Here is a 17,014-nt window from a genome sequence, read left to right as displayed (position 1 = left end):
TTTTCACACTAATTAATTTTACATGAGTTCTACAAAGCTGCAGGGGCGTTGTCAACCCGCAACAGTAATGACACCCTTCCATATGTAACCAAACAAGCGAACCGATCTCCCCTTTTAAAACTACCCCACCGCAAGCATGGGGGATGGATTCAATCTTCTGCAGTGTGCAGCAGCGGCAGCAGCAGCAGTAGTGGGTTATGATCGTGGGAGGACGATTATTCAAAAACAACAACAAAAATCAACCTTTTACATTCAAACACCCTTACACGATGGCCCCTCTCCCGTACACATCGCATCGCTTGACCGAGGTAGGATGATGGGAGCGCAGCCTATTAGAGCTTTTTGTTTTGCCCTCTTGCCCTTCTCCCCTGCGTTCGGCCACCCCACCCCCTTGTAAAGGCGACAACAAAGCAAGTAACATTCCGGGCACGATCACCCCCCAGTCGGTACCCAACTGATTTTTAATGAATTCCACCACCATGAGACGGGAATGGGAGAAAGAGTGCGCTAGTGCGCTTGTTCTTTTGGGGAGGGCGGTTGACACAAAGATGATGATCCAGTGGTTCCTGACCAACAGATATGGAGCCGCGCGATGAGCGTTAAAAGATTGATGGCGAATTGATGTCACAGCGAGACGGGCGGCGGCACCCTGGACACGATGTACGTCAATCGGTGTCACCTTTTGGGGCGCGGTGTGACGACGTTGTTCCTGTGCTCGGGGTCGGACATCAAGTCGATGACATGTATATCCCTCCAGCTGGTGTGTCCGCGATCACGTATATGGAGAGGGTTGAGCAATAGGGTAATACATTGTTGCCAGAGAATGAACGTTAACCAATTTATCAACCAACATCCGGACATAGGTTTTATCTCTAACGGCTTTACGTGTTAACAAGATGCCGAAAAAACGGATTCGATTAAGTCGATAGAGGAACATCCCATCCAGCGTGATCGTCCGACTAGAGACACCAATCCAATGGTTGATTTACATAGTATAGTCAGATAAATTGTCTCTTTTTATTGCCACCTTGGAAATGATCCTAAATCACTGGCTCTAACACCCATCGCCATTGATCACCATCGAAGCCGATCTTGCATCAACACAGGCAGCAGAATAAGCTTTCACAAATAATTGAACCATTAAACAACAAACAGAATAACGTCACCGAAGCCATATGCAACCATCATGCAGCAGTAAAATGGTAAGGAGCGGTTCCCAAAACAGGCGTCATATGTTAAATTTCGCACCTGCGACTGTGAAGCTCTCGTCCCTCCACCATCTTCTTCTCGCAATGTAAATATTGATGCACCATTGCCCCACAAACTACTGATTGCCACCGAGAAGAAGCGTTATTTTTTTACTGGCACGACCCTCGTAATGTCATAAAAAGAACCCAGAAGGTATTTGAGATCTAACGAGACGAGTTTTTTGCTCTCCTCTCTGTTTGCTATCGAGTGTCTAAACTATTGAAACTCTGATTTTAATAGAGCTGGCAGCCCCGTGTGGAGCCAGGCCGCGATAAAACACTTCTCAGCTGTACGACAATTCGGTCGTGAATTGTTTTACGACAAGACGCCACCGAAAATCACACACATGACGCTCACGGGGAGCTTGGTTCTTTTTTTTTTTTGGGTTGTCTATCTCTTTCTACAGGTTATTTCTAATGAGCGGCAAGGTTGTCCAGCAGCGTGTCCACCACAACATCCGCGTGAAACCATTTACCATACAAGGCAGCAGAACTAGAATACACATTCTGGGATTAACGGCGAGCACCACCGACCAATGTCCGAGTAGCTGGTTTCGGCTTACTATGAACCAGTTCCTTCCAAAAAAAAAAAAAAACTTTACAGCAGTTTACATCTTGGGACAGACGGAGAGAAGGCACAACAGCAGCAGCAACGTCACGCACTCATAAAATCACAATATTTTGCCACACCATTTTCGGCGCGAACGACCGAAAAAAGCGTCTTAGTCTCCTTTCTAAGCACTCTAGCACAGTTGCCGCCGTCGACGGCAGACCGGGAGGTGTTTGTGGCGGCTGGTGGCATTAATAGGTCAACAAAGAATGGGGATCTTCTCATACAACAACAACAACAACAACAACAACAAGAGCGAAAAAGAAATCCGTCCCAGACATATCACACACGTTCGCAGGACCAACGCGGCACGGGATCGAACCGCGACAAGATTTAGCTTTTTACCCCTTCCTTCAAAAGAGATGTCCTCACCAGACTCCCGACGCAGGCGACACTTTCCGATCCGTCATCATCGGGCGTGTGTTTGCTCTCGCTCGAGAGCTAAACTCTCCAATATGAAGCCCGCTGCCCGTGTAAGGGAACGACAATGACGAGCAGTCGAACCTCTGGACGCTTGGGCACCGACAGTCGTCGTCAAAAAGAGCTGTCCAGTTTGGCGCATGTGGGTGACTTGAAGCGATGCCTTCCGCGCGAGAAGCAGGCAGAAGGAGTGCCTTGGGTAAATAAATTTCAAAACAAACGCATGTTCAACTCGCGCACCGCAACGAAGGTTTGCCAAAAACAGGCATGTTTCATAACGCCGCGCAGGCCTGGGGGGCAAGCCTGCCTGCCAAGCTGGATGATTCATGCTGCAAATAGCGGGAGAGGGGAGAGGTTGAAATACTTAGAATTAGTAACTCCAGACTTGTGGAAACCAGCTATATCCAAGATTACAGAGCGGAGGAGCACGAGTAAAGTGATGCCCAACGACAACAACGTGAACATGAGATGTTTAGTTAGAGCATCACTAAATACAATGATCAGATGATCCCGACGACGACGACGACGACGACAACTGGTAAGATGAGATATCTTCCCCATATTCCCTATAGGGCACATGACACACCGGCTTACGTTTGCAATCGCATATTCTCCCTCCAAGGGTGCACCATAAACAATTATCGCAGGAAGTGTTACATTACACAAGCTGTTCCGCTGGTAACAGTTCAAGTATCGAGTGTTGAGGTGTTGTGTGGTGTTTGCGGAGGACGAGCTACACAACACAGGACCGGTACACACAGAAGCAATTTGCATTCTTATCTTCGTTCGTCATCGTGGTTCGTCCAAACACAGGCAACAAGCGAACCATCGTTTCAACCAAGCCAAACTCGCTTTGTCGGGTGTCCCGCTTTAATCATAGTGCTTTTGTAAACGACATTTACCCGCGTTCACAACCAGCAATCAACAGCGGGGTCTTGCACGGGTCCGTCGTGTATCGGAAATCAGCTAAAACGATCGCGTACACCACCTACTCCTACTACTACTACTACTGCTCAACCAGATTTTGATTGCTGCTCAGATTTCTGTGTCCATGGAGCGCAATTTGTGTTCCCAGCTCTCGTGGGGTCGTGGGATTTTGCAGTTCCAATCGGTAGCGTGTTGGAGTGACAAGCTGTTGTAGTGTTCGATCTGTTGCTGCTGTACAAGTAGGTAACCAAGCTCTAGCAGTAACACATCCTATCTTGTTGAACAAACTGCATGACTCGACGTAAATTGTCTACAACGAGGTTCTTACCTTCTCAGAACCTACTCCGAAATATCTTCTGTCCCGACTAAGACGTCTCGTATTATAAGCGAGCTGTTTACCAAAACAATTTACATACACACAGAGGCACCTCCCTCAAAAAGCAAGGCAAACAGGAACACAGAAACGCTAAAATTGCACGATCTTGCGCGTCCTCCCGCCGCTTCAATAGCAGCAATAATAAAAACCCATAAAATTATCCCACGCATCTTGGCGCCACCACATCATCATCTCACGCCACACACCAGCGGAACCAATCAATCTGCTGCACCGAAAACCCTTCCCCGCAACTCTCTGGTGATCTACGCCAAATCGGCGGACGAATGACCCCCAGGCGAGCGTTACGTACGAAAGAGCTCTCACTCGGCTCGGCTCAAGGAGCATTACCATTTCTATCGACTCTGCACTAACCTTCCGCAGCGTATTGTACACACATTGTGCGATGCGTTCATGCGTTCAACGCGAGTCTCAACCGTAATAAACGATCAGACATTGAAGCTGTACATACGTACGCACGCAGCAGCAGCAGTGGAACTCGGAAACGCCAATGTCCCCCATGCCATTTTGTCACTGATTTTGCCTCTCGTTGAGGAGGTTAATTACGCCGAGGCTTTCACCGGTTCATTACCGGATCGTAAGATCTTGTGTGCGCGGCCTTCACGGTCGGGAAGGACGGTTCCGCCGTCGCGCCACACAATGGGCCTCTTCTTCTCCAAGCCGTACCACACCAAGTCTGACACAGATATCGATCATGGTGCTCATCATGGCGAGATCAAACTGGCGCCATCTCCAAACCCGAACCATCTCTTTTCTATTCTCTCCACTCCTACTGTGAGCTTAAATTATGCGAACCAAGTAAAAAATCATACTGAAAGACACTACTGGATCAAGAGCAGTGCCTGGTGAAAGGAACGCTTTATGATTCTGTGGCACGCTTCTCCCCCTGCAGGAAGCATGTTGGAGAGGCACTCCCAGCATGAGTTCCCATCTTTGGAGTTGGCACCAGGAACTGGGAAATTCTCTAATCTGGACACACGAAGCTGACTAAGGGGCCTTTACTGTACAACACCATGCAAAAATGGTCATTTACTCAGCCCCACCCCTTCGCGATTCGTGATCACACATTGGCAGATCGTCGTCTCTTTGTGCTTTGCGGCACAAAAGTTTCCGTGGGATCCTTCATCTCGGTTGCATTATTTTAACAGTAATTGCAAGGCAGAACGCACGCGACCGCGTCCACCTGGGCAGCCCACTTATGGCATTATTCTAATGAATTACCTCATGGTCGCCACCAATCGAGGCATCGTCGAAGCTGTTCGCGAAGCTGCTGTTCAGCACCTTGATGCGATCGATATCGTTCGTGCCGCCCCCGCTGCCACTGCTCGCGTCCTCGTCGCCTCCGAACAGGGACGATGCGTCCGACAGGCGCCGCGAGTAGCGCCGGCTCGCGTCCAGCGAGTCGATCGAGATGCGGCGCGAATACGAGCTGTAGCTGGAATCGTTCGAGTTGCGCCGATTGTGCTGCCCCCCATTGTGGGGCATCAGTCCGGCCAGTCCCGGTGGCTTCGCGATGCCCGAATCGAACGACAGGCGTTTGGTCATGTCGCACAGCTCGTGCTCGCCGCTGTCCTCGCTATCCTTCGACGGGGACGATGCCTTCTTCAGGATCGAGTGGAGCTTCATCGTCGACAAGCCGTCGTCCAGATGGAGACTGCTGCGCTTGCTGTTTATACTGGAGCGTCGGGTAACTCCAACACCTCCACCACCGATCGAGGGCTTGCGGCGAAGATCCACCGTCGATACGGAGGTGGCGCGCAGCATGGACGGGAAATCGGCCGGATGTTCCAGCGGTCTGTTTGACAGGGGTTTTATCGTGTTCAGCACAGGCATACTATCGCGACGCCGCGGATCCGCAAACCCGGACAAACTCTTGCGCCCGGTCGGGCTCGGTGCGATAACGTAGTGGGAATGCAGATCACTAATGTTGGCGATCGAGTTACGATTGCCCAGTCGGCTGCGTCGCCGTGCGGCCATTTCCGCCTCCCGGCCGACGTTGTAGATGGAACCGTAGGAGGGTCGCTGCTGCGGAAGCTGCTTGCCCGCCCCGCCAACCGTCGATAGATCGCCGACCGAGCTGGCGATCGAGTCACGGCGCCGCACCGAACACACCGAACCACGCCGATGGGTGCCATGCACGCTGCATTTGCGGTTGGTGTGCGATTCAATGATTTTCACTTCATTTTCCTTCTGGTTCTGGTTGAATATTTCCTCAATTTTCTTCAGCTGCCGATCGACACCGCAGAACGGACGGTGCCGATGGTTCGCATGCTGGTGGTGATGGTGATGATGCACGTTCGCCATCGTCGACGGAAAAGGTTGATCACCAGACACTTTTTGGACAGCTTTTAACACCCCGCAGGTTTATGCAAACACACGCACGCACACACCGGACAATATAAAATGTATAAATCCTCCTGATCGGTCAATCGACAACTCAACTTCACTTCAACGACAAATCGTGACTCACACACTACACGCGCCTGGCTGGCACCAGCACGTTTACCAAATAAAGCGCCCCGTGGATGCAAACGGAACACATCGGGACACTACCCAGGTGGCCGAAGATACACAAAAACAAAGTTTCAATAAAGATTCTACTAAAATTTGTGCTCCCAAATAACATTCACTTAAAACAAACCACTTGAGCACTTCAAACACTTCGCTCTTTACTGTTGTAAAAACCCGCCGGGCATGCTCGTGTACGCAACAAACCACGGAACGCGTCAAGCTTCTCGACGATGAACTCGATCGAACGTCTCAAACAGAACTGATCCGCGGCTCAAACGTTCTGTGTCGCGACGGTGACGATGCCGACGACAAACGACGACCGCCGGTCTCGCGTGAGTCTCGTTATTATTGCAGCCCTCTCAAGCTCGAGCTGCTCCAAGACGAAACGACACTCCAGCACGGCCTCGTCGTACCGGGGCACAACACACAGGCAAAGTAGAGATACAGAGAGAGAGAGAGAAGTAACGCTAAGCAACTTCACGCAAAAAAAAGATAAATAAATCCCATCATTCCAGAGCAGCGATTCGCTTCCGCCTCACCGACGGGAGAGAAGCATTCGTATGGCAAAAAGGGCGAAACGGACGAACCACCGCGATGGCAATTTATACGAAACATCTTCCCGAACCACGTTATTGCAATCCACATCGGGCGTACGTTGGGAAGAAGCACATTTAAATTAATCACAAATTGCATTCCACCAGCGGGTGGATTTGCGTGAGCAGCGCGCAACTTTACATCGTAAATTGATAGCCATCGACGACGCGAAAGTCCATTTTTGGTGCTCGATTCCCTGCATTCCTGCTGGGTCGATGGTTGACACAGCTTATCATGTCCTTCTTTACCCTCCCCATACAACGTGTTTCAAGGCAAACAAAGTTCGCTGTTTCTTCCCACGCGGTATCACACCTTCCAGCTGTTGCCACACGCCGTCGTGCTTAGATGTTTTCAATAGTTCACTTGCAGTGTGCGCGCATCGCGTGCACATGCAGCTGATCTAATAGGTTGACGGTAGATGCTGCCCTTAGCCTGACGCTGGCTAGCCCACATAAGGCAAGGCAGAGCGTGCAAATTCAGAGCGCGGTCGATTGGGTTGGTGTTGGTGGGCGACATTCAAGGTTCGTGCAACGTGTTCACCACGCCGTGCCACACTTTTGCAGTGGGCACTCTCGACCTCATCTTACGGTTCATAGCGCTCCCAGGAGCAAGCGGCTGGGTGGGGGGGGGGGGGGGCATTGTACACCGAAGTGCATCTTCTTCGGGCCGAGTATCGAACCAAACGGAAGTAAGCTGTGCACATTCTTTGACGAGAAAGAACGCGATGATGAACGTTAACGCAGCGTTCATTGCTGCGTGATTTCTCTTTTCATCTTCACATACCACTCGAGAACGCTTGTCTCGTACTCTCGGCACTGCTGGCAATTGAGACTTCTAGTCCGCGGTCGACCCCATTAATCATGATTAATGTAACGAGGCCAAACCGTACAGCTGAGATGCATGCGAAAGTGTCGAGTGGTTACATTGGCGGCGATTGCACGAAGAATGCTTTTCATCCTACCATCGTAAGACGATTTAAACCTCCACCATCATTAATACTCAAATAAAAAACGCGAGTCTCTTGGAAGAATTACCACCAATAAATTGCTCTATTACGAGTAATGTCTTCCATTGCCCCATCATTACACACATGTGTTCCGCAAATAAAAACAAACGACGCGTTATGGTTCCCGCTTTCCTGCTGAATTGTGCGCGCACGGTTAACGACGTCGTCGTGTCGTCGCCGTCACTTGCGTCACATACGCAAGCAAAGTCGGTCGATAGTTTAAAAATGACAACTGACTAATATGTCCCTTCATGTCACCCCCGCAACCATAGATGACACCAGAGTTGAGCAAATATTGGCCAATGCTTCAAACTCCAATTGACGGTACGGCACGACACCAAGAGTTATTGCTCATACAGACACGGTAAGTAACGGAATGCAATGCGCACTTCCTTCACTTCCGCCACGATGAGGTTGGGTGAGTGAGAGGAGTATTTGTGTACGCAAAAAAAAAAGAATGCCTCAACTAATGGTACTCACAACGAGTACAGCCAGCCCATGCCACGGATAATCAATAATCAATTGCTCTCTAACGATTTCGGCACCGAGAGGTTCGCACCGTCGATAAGTGTGTCACTTTAATGGGTTCCGTTTTATCTTAACGCCATCGACCAATTATTGTGAAGTCAACCAACCAACCACCCACACCAGTGGATCGGATTGTTTTGTGTTTTATGTTCTAACCCACAGCAAGTGGAAACGATCAATCGGTGCAGTATGGGAAGCTGTCGATGGATTTCGTAAGCCGCAGAAAAAAGTTTCGGCCCCCTCACTCATTAAAAGCTCCTTCATTCAAATTAACCACAACGGCGCCAGCCCTCGAGGGCTCTCTATGGGTGAGCTATTTCCAAATACACTGTCGTCAGCTCGTAAAACGAATTCCCCTAACGAACGGCCGTAAAACTGGGGGAGACTGGTAAACGATCGCATCAATCTCGAAGACGACTAGGCGATCGCGCGCGCGCCATCAAACGTCCAAACAGTCAGCGGGATGCCTAACCGGAAGCATGCTGAACCGAATGATATTCATCTCGTTGACACTAACAGCGGCTTATGCCACACACACACACTCACACGTGTCCCCATCGATACGATGGTGCCATTGACGAACGATCGGAGTTGATCATGAACTTGCCGTAAAAGGGATGCATCGGCATAGCTCCACCGGATGATGGCATTGTAAAGGTATCGACTTTGTAAAGACCTTCACCAGAGCTCATGAATTCCACCAGTGTGACGTCGTCCCTGGCCCTTTAGGCGGCGGCGAAGGTGGAGCGCCAAAGGTGCCAGCTTCGGTTAAAGCCTGAACGTGCGCGCGCGGGTGTAAGATGCCGAGAACTCGCGCCCCGTCTCGCGTCAAGATGTGCTGCTAAAGCCCGTGACCTACAAAACCCAACGGCTTGTACCATTGTGTGCAAGCCCCACAACATTGCATGCAACTTTGTATGCAAACGCTCTTGTAGTCGACAAAAAAGCCAGTATGCCAACAAATGTGGCCAACGGCAGGGTTTGCGCGGTTTGTGCTAACGTGTCATTGAATTAACACCACGCCACTCTAATCCGGCTCCACCTCCGATAGCGTGCCAAGACCGACGACTGCGTGTAGCCGTAGCAGCAGCCCGAGAGAAGATAGTGGAAAATGGTAAAAACGGGTAGTGGGACATCCCACGCGCGCGATCGACACAATCCGGGCCCGGGGCGAGCAAGGTGAGACACAATTAGAAACAAATCAAACAAATATCGAACGCGCGAACCAGTTTGTCAGTGTCCACCCTTGTCGCGCCGAGGTGGGATACATTTTGTAGTGCTCTACTTTATCAGCAAAACTACGCCAACAGTCCCCCGAACGACCCGGGCAGCTTTACAGTTATATTACTTCCGCGTGCTCGGGGATTGGGCACTTGCGCGGTGGTGCCTGTGTCTGATGATATTCAAATCGAATCGGATGCGTTAATTTGTCTCAACAAATACGCAAACTTAAGTGGGCTGCGGTTGTGATGATGGCGAGCTAGATGTTTTTTAAAAGTTGTTTCAGAACAACCGCTTTTTTTTGTAAGGAAAACTATCCAGCCATCAACCACTGTCAAAACGGCCTGGCTCTTAACGATCGTACGTGTTCATTTGGCGCAGTTTTTTTGTCTGACCCATTTGACTTTGGCCACTCATAACTGTGCAGACGGCCTACGCACCGCCCCGTCTTGATCGGTTGTGATGCAGCAAGACTGGCCGATTTGTAGTAAGCTGTAATCCCCCTTTTAAGATGCATTCGAGCACCAACAATCAGGCACGCTTAATTTAAGCCGTAAACTTATCCCCCCTTCTAACAGCAAGAAGGTATTGCTGGTGATGCTGCAGCCACAACACAAACTTTATCACTTGCAAGCACATTTAATTGGACAGTGCAGAACCGTTCTCAGCCTAAAATGGTCTCCTCGGTGTGGTCGTCCAAAATCCGTTCCAAAGCTCCCAAGCTTACCTCATAATCCTTGTTCCCGCCTATCACGTCTTCCGAGGGATGAGCACCCATCACGGCCGGTGCCCCGTTGCCATTGGTTTGGCCGGACGACGGTGGAGGAGGCACCGGGGATGATCCCGCGTTGTTCATGTGCGCCGGTGGCACAATCGTCGGATTGCCGTTCATGATGTAATCGCTCTCTTTGTTCTGCTTCTGCTGCTTGAACTTTTCGTACAGCTCGCCACCACCACTGTTGCCGTTGATTGTACCGTAGCCGTTGTTGCCGTTGGCCGCGGGAAGATTGTGAACAGGTTTCAGCCTAAAAGCAGAAGGGGTAAACGCTTAATTAAGAACGGGGCTGTAGGGAGGACACGCCATGCTACGGTCACTTACGTTGGCTTGGGCTGATCGTATATGACCCCCGCCACGTTGGGTGGGGGCGGCTGCGGAACACCTGCCGGCAGTAGTGGCACCGGACTGTTGGCACTGTGGGGACCGCCGGCCGTACTGCCCGGCGTTGAGATCGCTGACGACGGTGGTACCGACGACAAGTGCGGCGGCTGGCTGTGGTGCGGTAGCCCGGTCGGTATCGGTTGCTGCTGCGCCGTCGGTATCTTCTCGGACAGTGAGTCCCGCCGGGAGCTCTTGGCAGTCGAGTTGGTCGTGTTGGGACTGTCCCGCTCGGCACTGTGCTGATGAATGTCGCACGCTTTGACGACCGCGCCGGCCACTGCCTGCAGGTCGGGCGATTTCGACTGCGCGGAACCGATCTCGTCAATCGAGGGGAGTCCCTGCTGGACAGATAGAAAGCACACACAGAGCGGTAAGTATTGAGGGTGGGTTGGTTGGCGTGGCCCAACAACAGGTAGGGTGTAGAGGCGGAAATCGATAACGTGGGGGTTGGGACAAAATAGGGACCGCAATTTGCCTATTTGCATTTGCAACCCGGGAGACCTTGAGTGCAGCGTTGATGCAGTGCCTACGTCAATTGTATGTGGAGCTCCCACGTGGAGGACAGAAATGTGGATGTTACCAACTGCGGGCCACGGTGGGATGCTAGTAGCAGTGAACAAAGATGTAATTACGATAGATTTGTATAACAAAGATTATTCAGTGCGTTTTAAAAATCGATAATCGTCCTATCATCGTAAACGCATTTCAATAAGGTATCTAAGCAAATAAATCCATGAAATACGTTAAATTTTAAGTTGCCAAAAGAGAACTATATAAATGACATATTTGCTTTGATAATTAATCGTCACAATTAATGTAAATGCTTTCTATAGCATAGTCTAGTGTGTTTTAGTTGTCTACTGGAAACGTCTTATTAACTACTATCCGTCAAAAAAAATTCTTTAAGCTACTTATCGCAAATTATGCACTCTATTAACTTTAAAAATAATGAATTACAGTCCTGAATTGTGAAGCTAAGCACGCTTGAGCGCCTAATGCCATGAAACCGCCAACTTGATTCTAATAGTAAAATTGAGAACTCCTATCACCAAAAACGAAGTAGAACGTTACGCTTTACCTACTGCCCTACTTATTCTTATTAGAAATAAGCTCCCAAATCAGCTCCCACAAATGTCGCACCATAAAACACGCACGGTAATCCTAAAGATATGACTAAAACGTGATCCCTACTCAACAGTGCCGCTTCCGGTTCGTGCCGAGGAATCGCGATAACTTCACCCGCGGTCCCTTTTTCCGCTCCCGCTCTGTGCTCGGCCCGCTCTGTGGGGTCATTCCCGTTGGTTCTACTATTCATGAAATGGGAATCAATTCGGGAAAGCAAATATTGACGCTCCATACAAAGTATCTAGGCCCCCGTCCACAGCGGTACATCGGGTCAAAGAAAACTCAGCAAAGTCATTTGGACTATGTGTGTATGTGTGTGTGTGTGTCGCTTGTGCCCAGTGTAAACATTACAGGTTTTACAGCGATGTGCCGTTCTTATGCACCGACCTTTCCACGTACCGCAACCAACGGGCGATGTCATTCATCATACGAAAGGAGAGCGATAAATATTTCTTTTTCTTCTGGTTTGTTTACACACTTTCTAACAAATGATGCACCTCCCCGTTTCATTTTTTTTCGCCCTCTTTTTCCCGTAGTTACTGCATTCCCTACGACACGTGACACACTCACATACCGTGGTAGTGACATGCAGTGGCGAGATAAGTGGTGATACTCCTCTCTTAGGACAGCATTCCTTTTCATTCGTCGGCAACAATTAGCCGGCTACCACACGCACACGGGCGCATAGTTAGCATACCACATTTGCTGGTGCGCGGTCGGCACAACGCAAGTCCAGTGACCCGCAGCAGTGGGTCTCGATATGCCCCATGACAGGCCCACGCCACAAGTAGCCGTTGCCTATCCTGACGTCTCTATCCCAGGTCCCTGTGATTATTGATTTACCCTACATTTCGCCCCAAGGGGCGTTCCCTATCGTTCATCGCAGCTACAACTACAGGTTCCGAGAATCCCTGTGCCAACACTTTCCTATTACGCGATTCAATCTTGCCCAACTAGAGCAGCTGCCTGCTGCCTGCTGATTATCCGTTCTGTAATCTATCACCTACTTTTTTGTTTCTTTTCTTCCCCTCTTTAGTAACGACGCTAAAGGCAAACCGGTCCCTTAGAGCAACGTCAAACAAGGCGCGCTGCTGCTGCTGCAATAGGTACTTCAAGCGGTTGCATAATTAGAACGTAAGAAACGACGATGGTGCCGGGTTTAAGGAAAAGGCATCCTGTAACGCGACAACCCCCCAACACGTTAACGACGAGCGGCTCCCTCCTGCATTCCTCCTCCCTTTTGGACATCCAGACCTGCCTCTGCAAACGAACCTGATACTCCGCAAAGTTACTGCTGCGGTACGTTTCGCCCCCGTCGCCGTTCTCGAATAACCGGTCCACGCTGGAGGTCATCAGTTTGCCGCTGCTCGGCTTAATGCCTGTCAGATGAAAGCTGGCGAAGCTGGAACGGGACATCGGAAACGATTCGTTCGGCGCTTTCGGATCTGAAATACAAAAACGGTATCGAAAAAAAAACGTAACACACGTTGCTTATCATGTTTGGATGATTGAGGGAAGGTGGGGGCACACCGGCCTGCTTCTCGCATTCATCGCAAAACGGCAACTTACTCAAGCAGCTCGACACGGCGTCCAGCGAAGGCAACAGCGAGCGGGTCATGATGTCGGCGGCACTTCGCGGCCGGGTAAATGGCATCACAGAGTGGGGGAACGTTTTCGGCTTGATCGGCGTGATGAGCATGTGCTCGGTCCAGGAGGTTTCGAGCGACGGCTTCTCGAGCCGCTCCACGTCCACGTTCAGCGTTTTCTGCTCGAACGGCACCGAGAACGTGTCGGCCGGTATGCTCTGCAGCCAGCTCAGCAGCGAAAGGTCCGAATCCGTAAATCCTGTGTGGAAGAAACGATTGCTTTAGCCTAATGATTTGCATGGCAAACGACCACTTTGAGACTTCCTGCTCCAAAAAACAAAGGAGTTTTGCTCCTAGAAAGAACGTCCAGCATTCCCAACCACACATCGCTAATGCTTTCCGGTAATTTACTGGGAAATATTCAGGAAGTTCCCGTGCTCATAAATTCTTGCTCGAAAGTAGCGCAATTCCCCCCCGCGCGCCCAACCCAACTCACCTATCGAACCGTCCAGTACGCGCGAGAAGTTAATTTTCTGACTCGCCGAATCGGCCGCACCGGTCGCCTTCACCTGACAGTAGTTCACGCACGACTCGTACAGCACACCCTTGATCAGCAGCTGCACCAGCCGATCGTTCTTCGCGCTCAGCATACCCCCCGCCGACCCGAGCTTCTTATCGCCGGGCAGAAACTTCTCCACCAGGGGGAAAATTTCCCGAAAGCACTGTACGCGCGCCTTGCTCGGATTCCAGTCCCTGTACTGCATGTGATCGCCCAGCTTCGGCAGCGTCAGCAGCAGGCACAGCCCCGAGTACTCCTCCTTCGACGGGCAGAGCTTCTCCAGCTCGCCCAACACCTGCACCACCTCCTCCACCGCACCCTCCACATTGTTGATCAGCGGTGGGCCGGCGGCCAGCCCGCCCGCCTCCGACTTGATGCACAGCAGCTCGATGTACTTGTGGCGCAGGATGCTGTACTTGAACTGCTTCATGTCGAAGTTTTGCAGCGCCTCGAGCGGCTGGATGAACTCCACCACATCGTCCCACTGGCCGTCCAGGATGAGCTGCCGGAGGAAGAGCACATCGTCCGAGTACTGGCCGTTGATGACGCCCGTTTCCCGCTCGAGCGACAGCTGGGAGATGTGCAGCTCGCGATTGTTCAGAAACTCCAGCGCCAACCGCACGATGTCCTCCTCGCGGAGTGATAGTCTCGCCGGCGACATGATGGCTGCACTCACATTAAGAACGGGGAGCGTGTGTTGGGTTTTGTTCGGTCAGTTGTTGCGGGGCGATGAAGCTTTTGCTGGATGGACGTTTTTCCGTCCCTTTGCCAAAGGGTCGTCCTGCGTTCCTAGTTCCAACTCAAACTCGGTGTGGAATTCTGCGGAAAGAAGCGGAGGAATAGATTAAAATTCAAAATTAATATCAAATTCCAGTCGGTGCAGATGTTAGAACCTAAAAGGGAATCCACAAATCTACATAAAATCAAGTGACAACGCCACCACAGACATCTCACCAAAGATAAAATTCCATCCCAGCTACAAACTACCCAATTCTTGACGGGGGTGAGTTTTTGGTGTCTTGGGTGGATTAGAGGACATAAACCCCTTGAAACCCTCCACAAAGAAAGAACTTCAATTTGCAAGCAAATACCACACCCCATTTGAGAACGACCATTCCAACCAGGATAAAGTTAAGGGAGGTATTTGGAATTCCCCTTTCCGCTCTCCGAAGATAGCATCACTCCCCAGGTCGTTCATCTCTGTCGGGTTTCATTCGATTTCAACTGTCGCATTAAGGGTGCAAATTGAAAATGACTTGTAACTGATGACCTTGCACGTGTGTTCTGGCCGTAAGCCGCTTCTTCGAAAGCGATTACGTGTGTAATAGTATCCAATGGCAAGGGAACGAACAGCATACATAAAACATTACACCTTAAGTGATATTGGATTGATAACGGAAAAAAACCAAAGTTATGGAGACGAACCCTTTCCTTTCACAGGGTTGCTCTAGCCACTTCAACACCCACTTTTCTTTCTATTTCCCTAAGCTGTTAATTTCGTTTCACCCGCTCAATTAAAGACGGCACAGTTTCCAAAAAGCGTGGTAAAGCAATGCTTTAATCCGAAGCCGGAAGCCGAAACATTAAATTGACAACCAATAAAACAAAACTAGAGCACTGCCCATGGACCCTCCGTGCTCAGTGCTGCAGGTGCTGCACAGGTCAATTCAGGGCACCGGGACAAGTACGGCCAATGCACCACCCACGAGAACACAAACCAACATATACACCACCTGCAACAGCAGCAGCAGCATGGAGAGCGAATCAAGGGTGTAGGTTGTACTTCAAAAACGCATAAAAAGCACTCCCCTCCCCACTCTGTCCAATCAATGGGGCGGGTGGAATGGGGAATAACTTTCGCTTGAAAGTGGATGAACGCATGTGTGTGTGTTTGTGGGCTGATCAAGCGATTTGTATCCTCCCTTTTCCATCAAGCGCCGTAACATTAATGGTTCATCATTTGTGATAGCGGAGTGAAAAGCGGTCCCCCGTCAATCATCGAATCATCCAGTGGCTGGGGATGGGTCGGGGAGATTGCCCGGGATCGCCGATCTCCGTTTACCATATCCCCCCCGCACACAGCCGGTTGCTAATTTATGCTTTATGAGGGTCAATAAATCTGCAAACACATGCCCGTCGCCCCTCTCTCTCCCGCTTCGCACAAACCACTGCTTTATGCGGTTCGGAAAAATCCAGATCACACATGTTACTACTACTACACTTCCCCCCCCTCTTGTTTCACATTTACGTCCTTCCCCATGGCGTCTATCCTTAATGGTATTCTAGTAAGAGGGGATATGACAGGGGGAAGAACTTCATTTTCAATGCATGAACTTCGGTGCGCCGGAGGGCGATGTTTTGCACGTTCTTACGAAAAATTGGGTAATTATTTTACCATTTCCTCAGTAGAGCAAACTTTTGCTGTAATGTATTATCTCTTCTTACACAGGTGCACGAAGTTAGATATCACGGTACAAGAGTCTCTGAAGTACTTTCTGAAGTACTTCGTACGAACTGACCCATTAACTGATTAATCGCGAAGACCACATCTAGATCTTAACCTTTAATCTTAAGCACTTTAGAAAGCAACAACGAACGCAAATTGAAATCAACCAGCAACGGATGGAACAGTTAGGACAAGAACTCGTACGGAATGCATAAAATCCCATCATCATCGACGAGAAACGCGCCAACCGGGGAAAAGCCAAGAAGCAGCTCCGCTTGTGACCAAATTCGGCAAGGGAAGTACTCTCTTCCGGCGACGTACCCCCGAAACTGATTTCAATTGCAAGAGACGAATAAAATCACCCACAAAAAGGGCGGACGTTGATCGTGAAGAATTCGATTCAATCCGTCGGAAGCAAGAGCGTCGCTTTTAACGAACCGTGAAATTAAAGTTGATCGCTTCTGCTCCCGCGTAGGTACTACACCCCAAGGGGTTGTCTTGTGATTTTGATCTTTTTTTTTCGGAGCGCATAAACGGCCCCAAAATCGTCGTGCCGTATCGGATTTCCCCTCCCTCTGCGAGACGGTGGATTTTGATCAACCGAATAATTCGATTAGCATAAGATCAATCCGCGAACAGGCGGGATAGATCAGAGACACTTTTCAACTACACTTTGGAGCG

The 17,014-nt window shown here is 50.1% G+C and overlaps 1 protein-coding gene across 2 annotated transcripts in view; it reads right to left on the bottom strand.

Annotated features, from left to right (window-relative positions):
• LOC120947763 (WD repeat-containing protein 47) overlaps positions 1 to 17,014 on the bottom strand; it is a 65,300-nt gene that overhangs the window by 33,334 nt on the left and 14,952 nt on the right. The window contains exons 3-7 of one of the 2 annotated variants that reach the window (XM_049606904.1): positions 13,825 to 14,706; positions 13,312 to 13,587; positions 13,015 to 13,187; positions 10,558 to 10,955; positions 10,186 to 10,483 (exon numbers count right to left, since the gene is read on the bottom strand). In XM_049606904.1, the coding sequence (XP_049462861.1) occupies positions 10,186 to 10,483; positions 10,558 to 10,955; positions 13,015 to 13,187; positions 13,312 to 13,587; positions 13,825 to 14,548 (1,869 nt within the window). In that variant the 5' untranslated portion in view covers positions 14,549 to 14,706. Of the gene's footprint in view, positions 1 to 10,185; positions 10,484 to 10,557; positions 10,959 to 13,014; positions 13,188 to 13,311; positions 13,588 to 13,824; positions 14,707 to 17,014 lie in introns of both variants that reach the window. The other variant, XM_049606905.1, reaches the window with a different exon arrangement.

The sequence above is a fragment of the Anopheles coluzzii genome, chromosome 2, assembly GCF_943734685.1.
Source record: "Anopheles coluzzii chromosome 2, AcolN3, whole genome shotgun sequence".
Lineage (NCBI taxonomy): Eukaryota > Metazoa > Arthropoda > Insecta > Diptera > Culicidae > Anopheles > Anopheles coluzzii.
The sequence above is the reverse complement of the archived record's forward strand: the minus strand, read 5'-3'. Positions and strand labels throughout refer to the sequence as shown.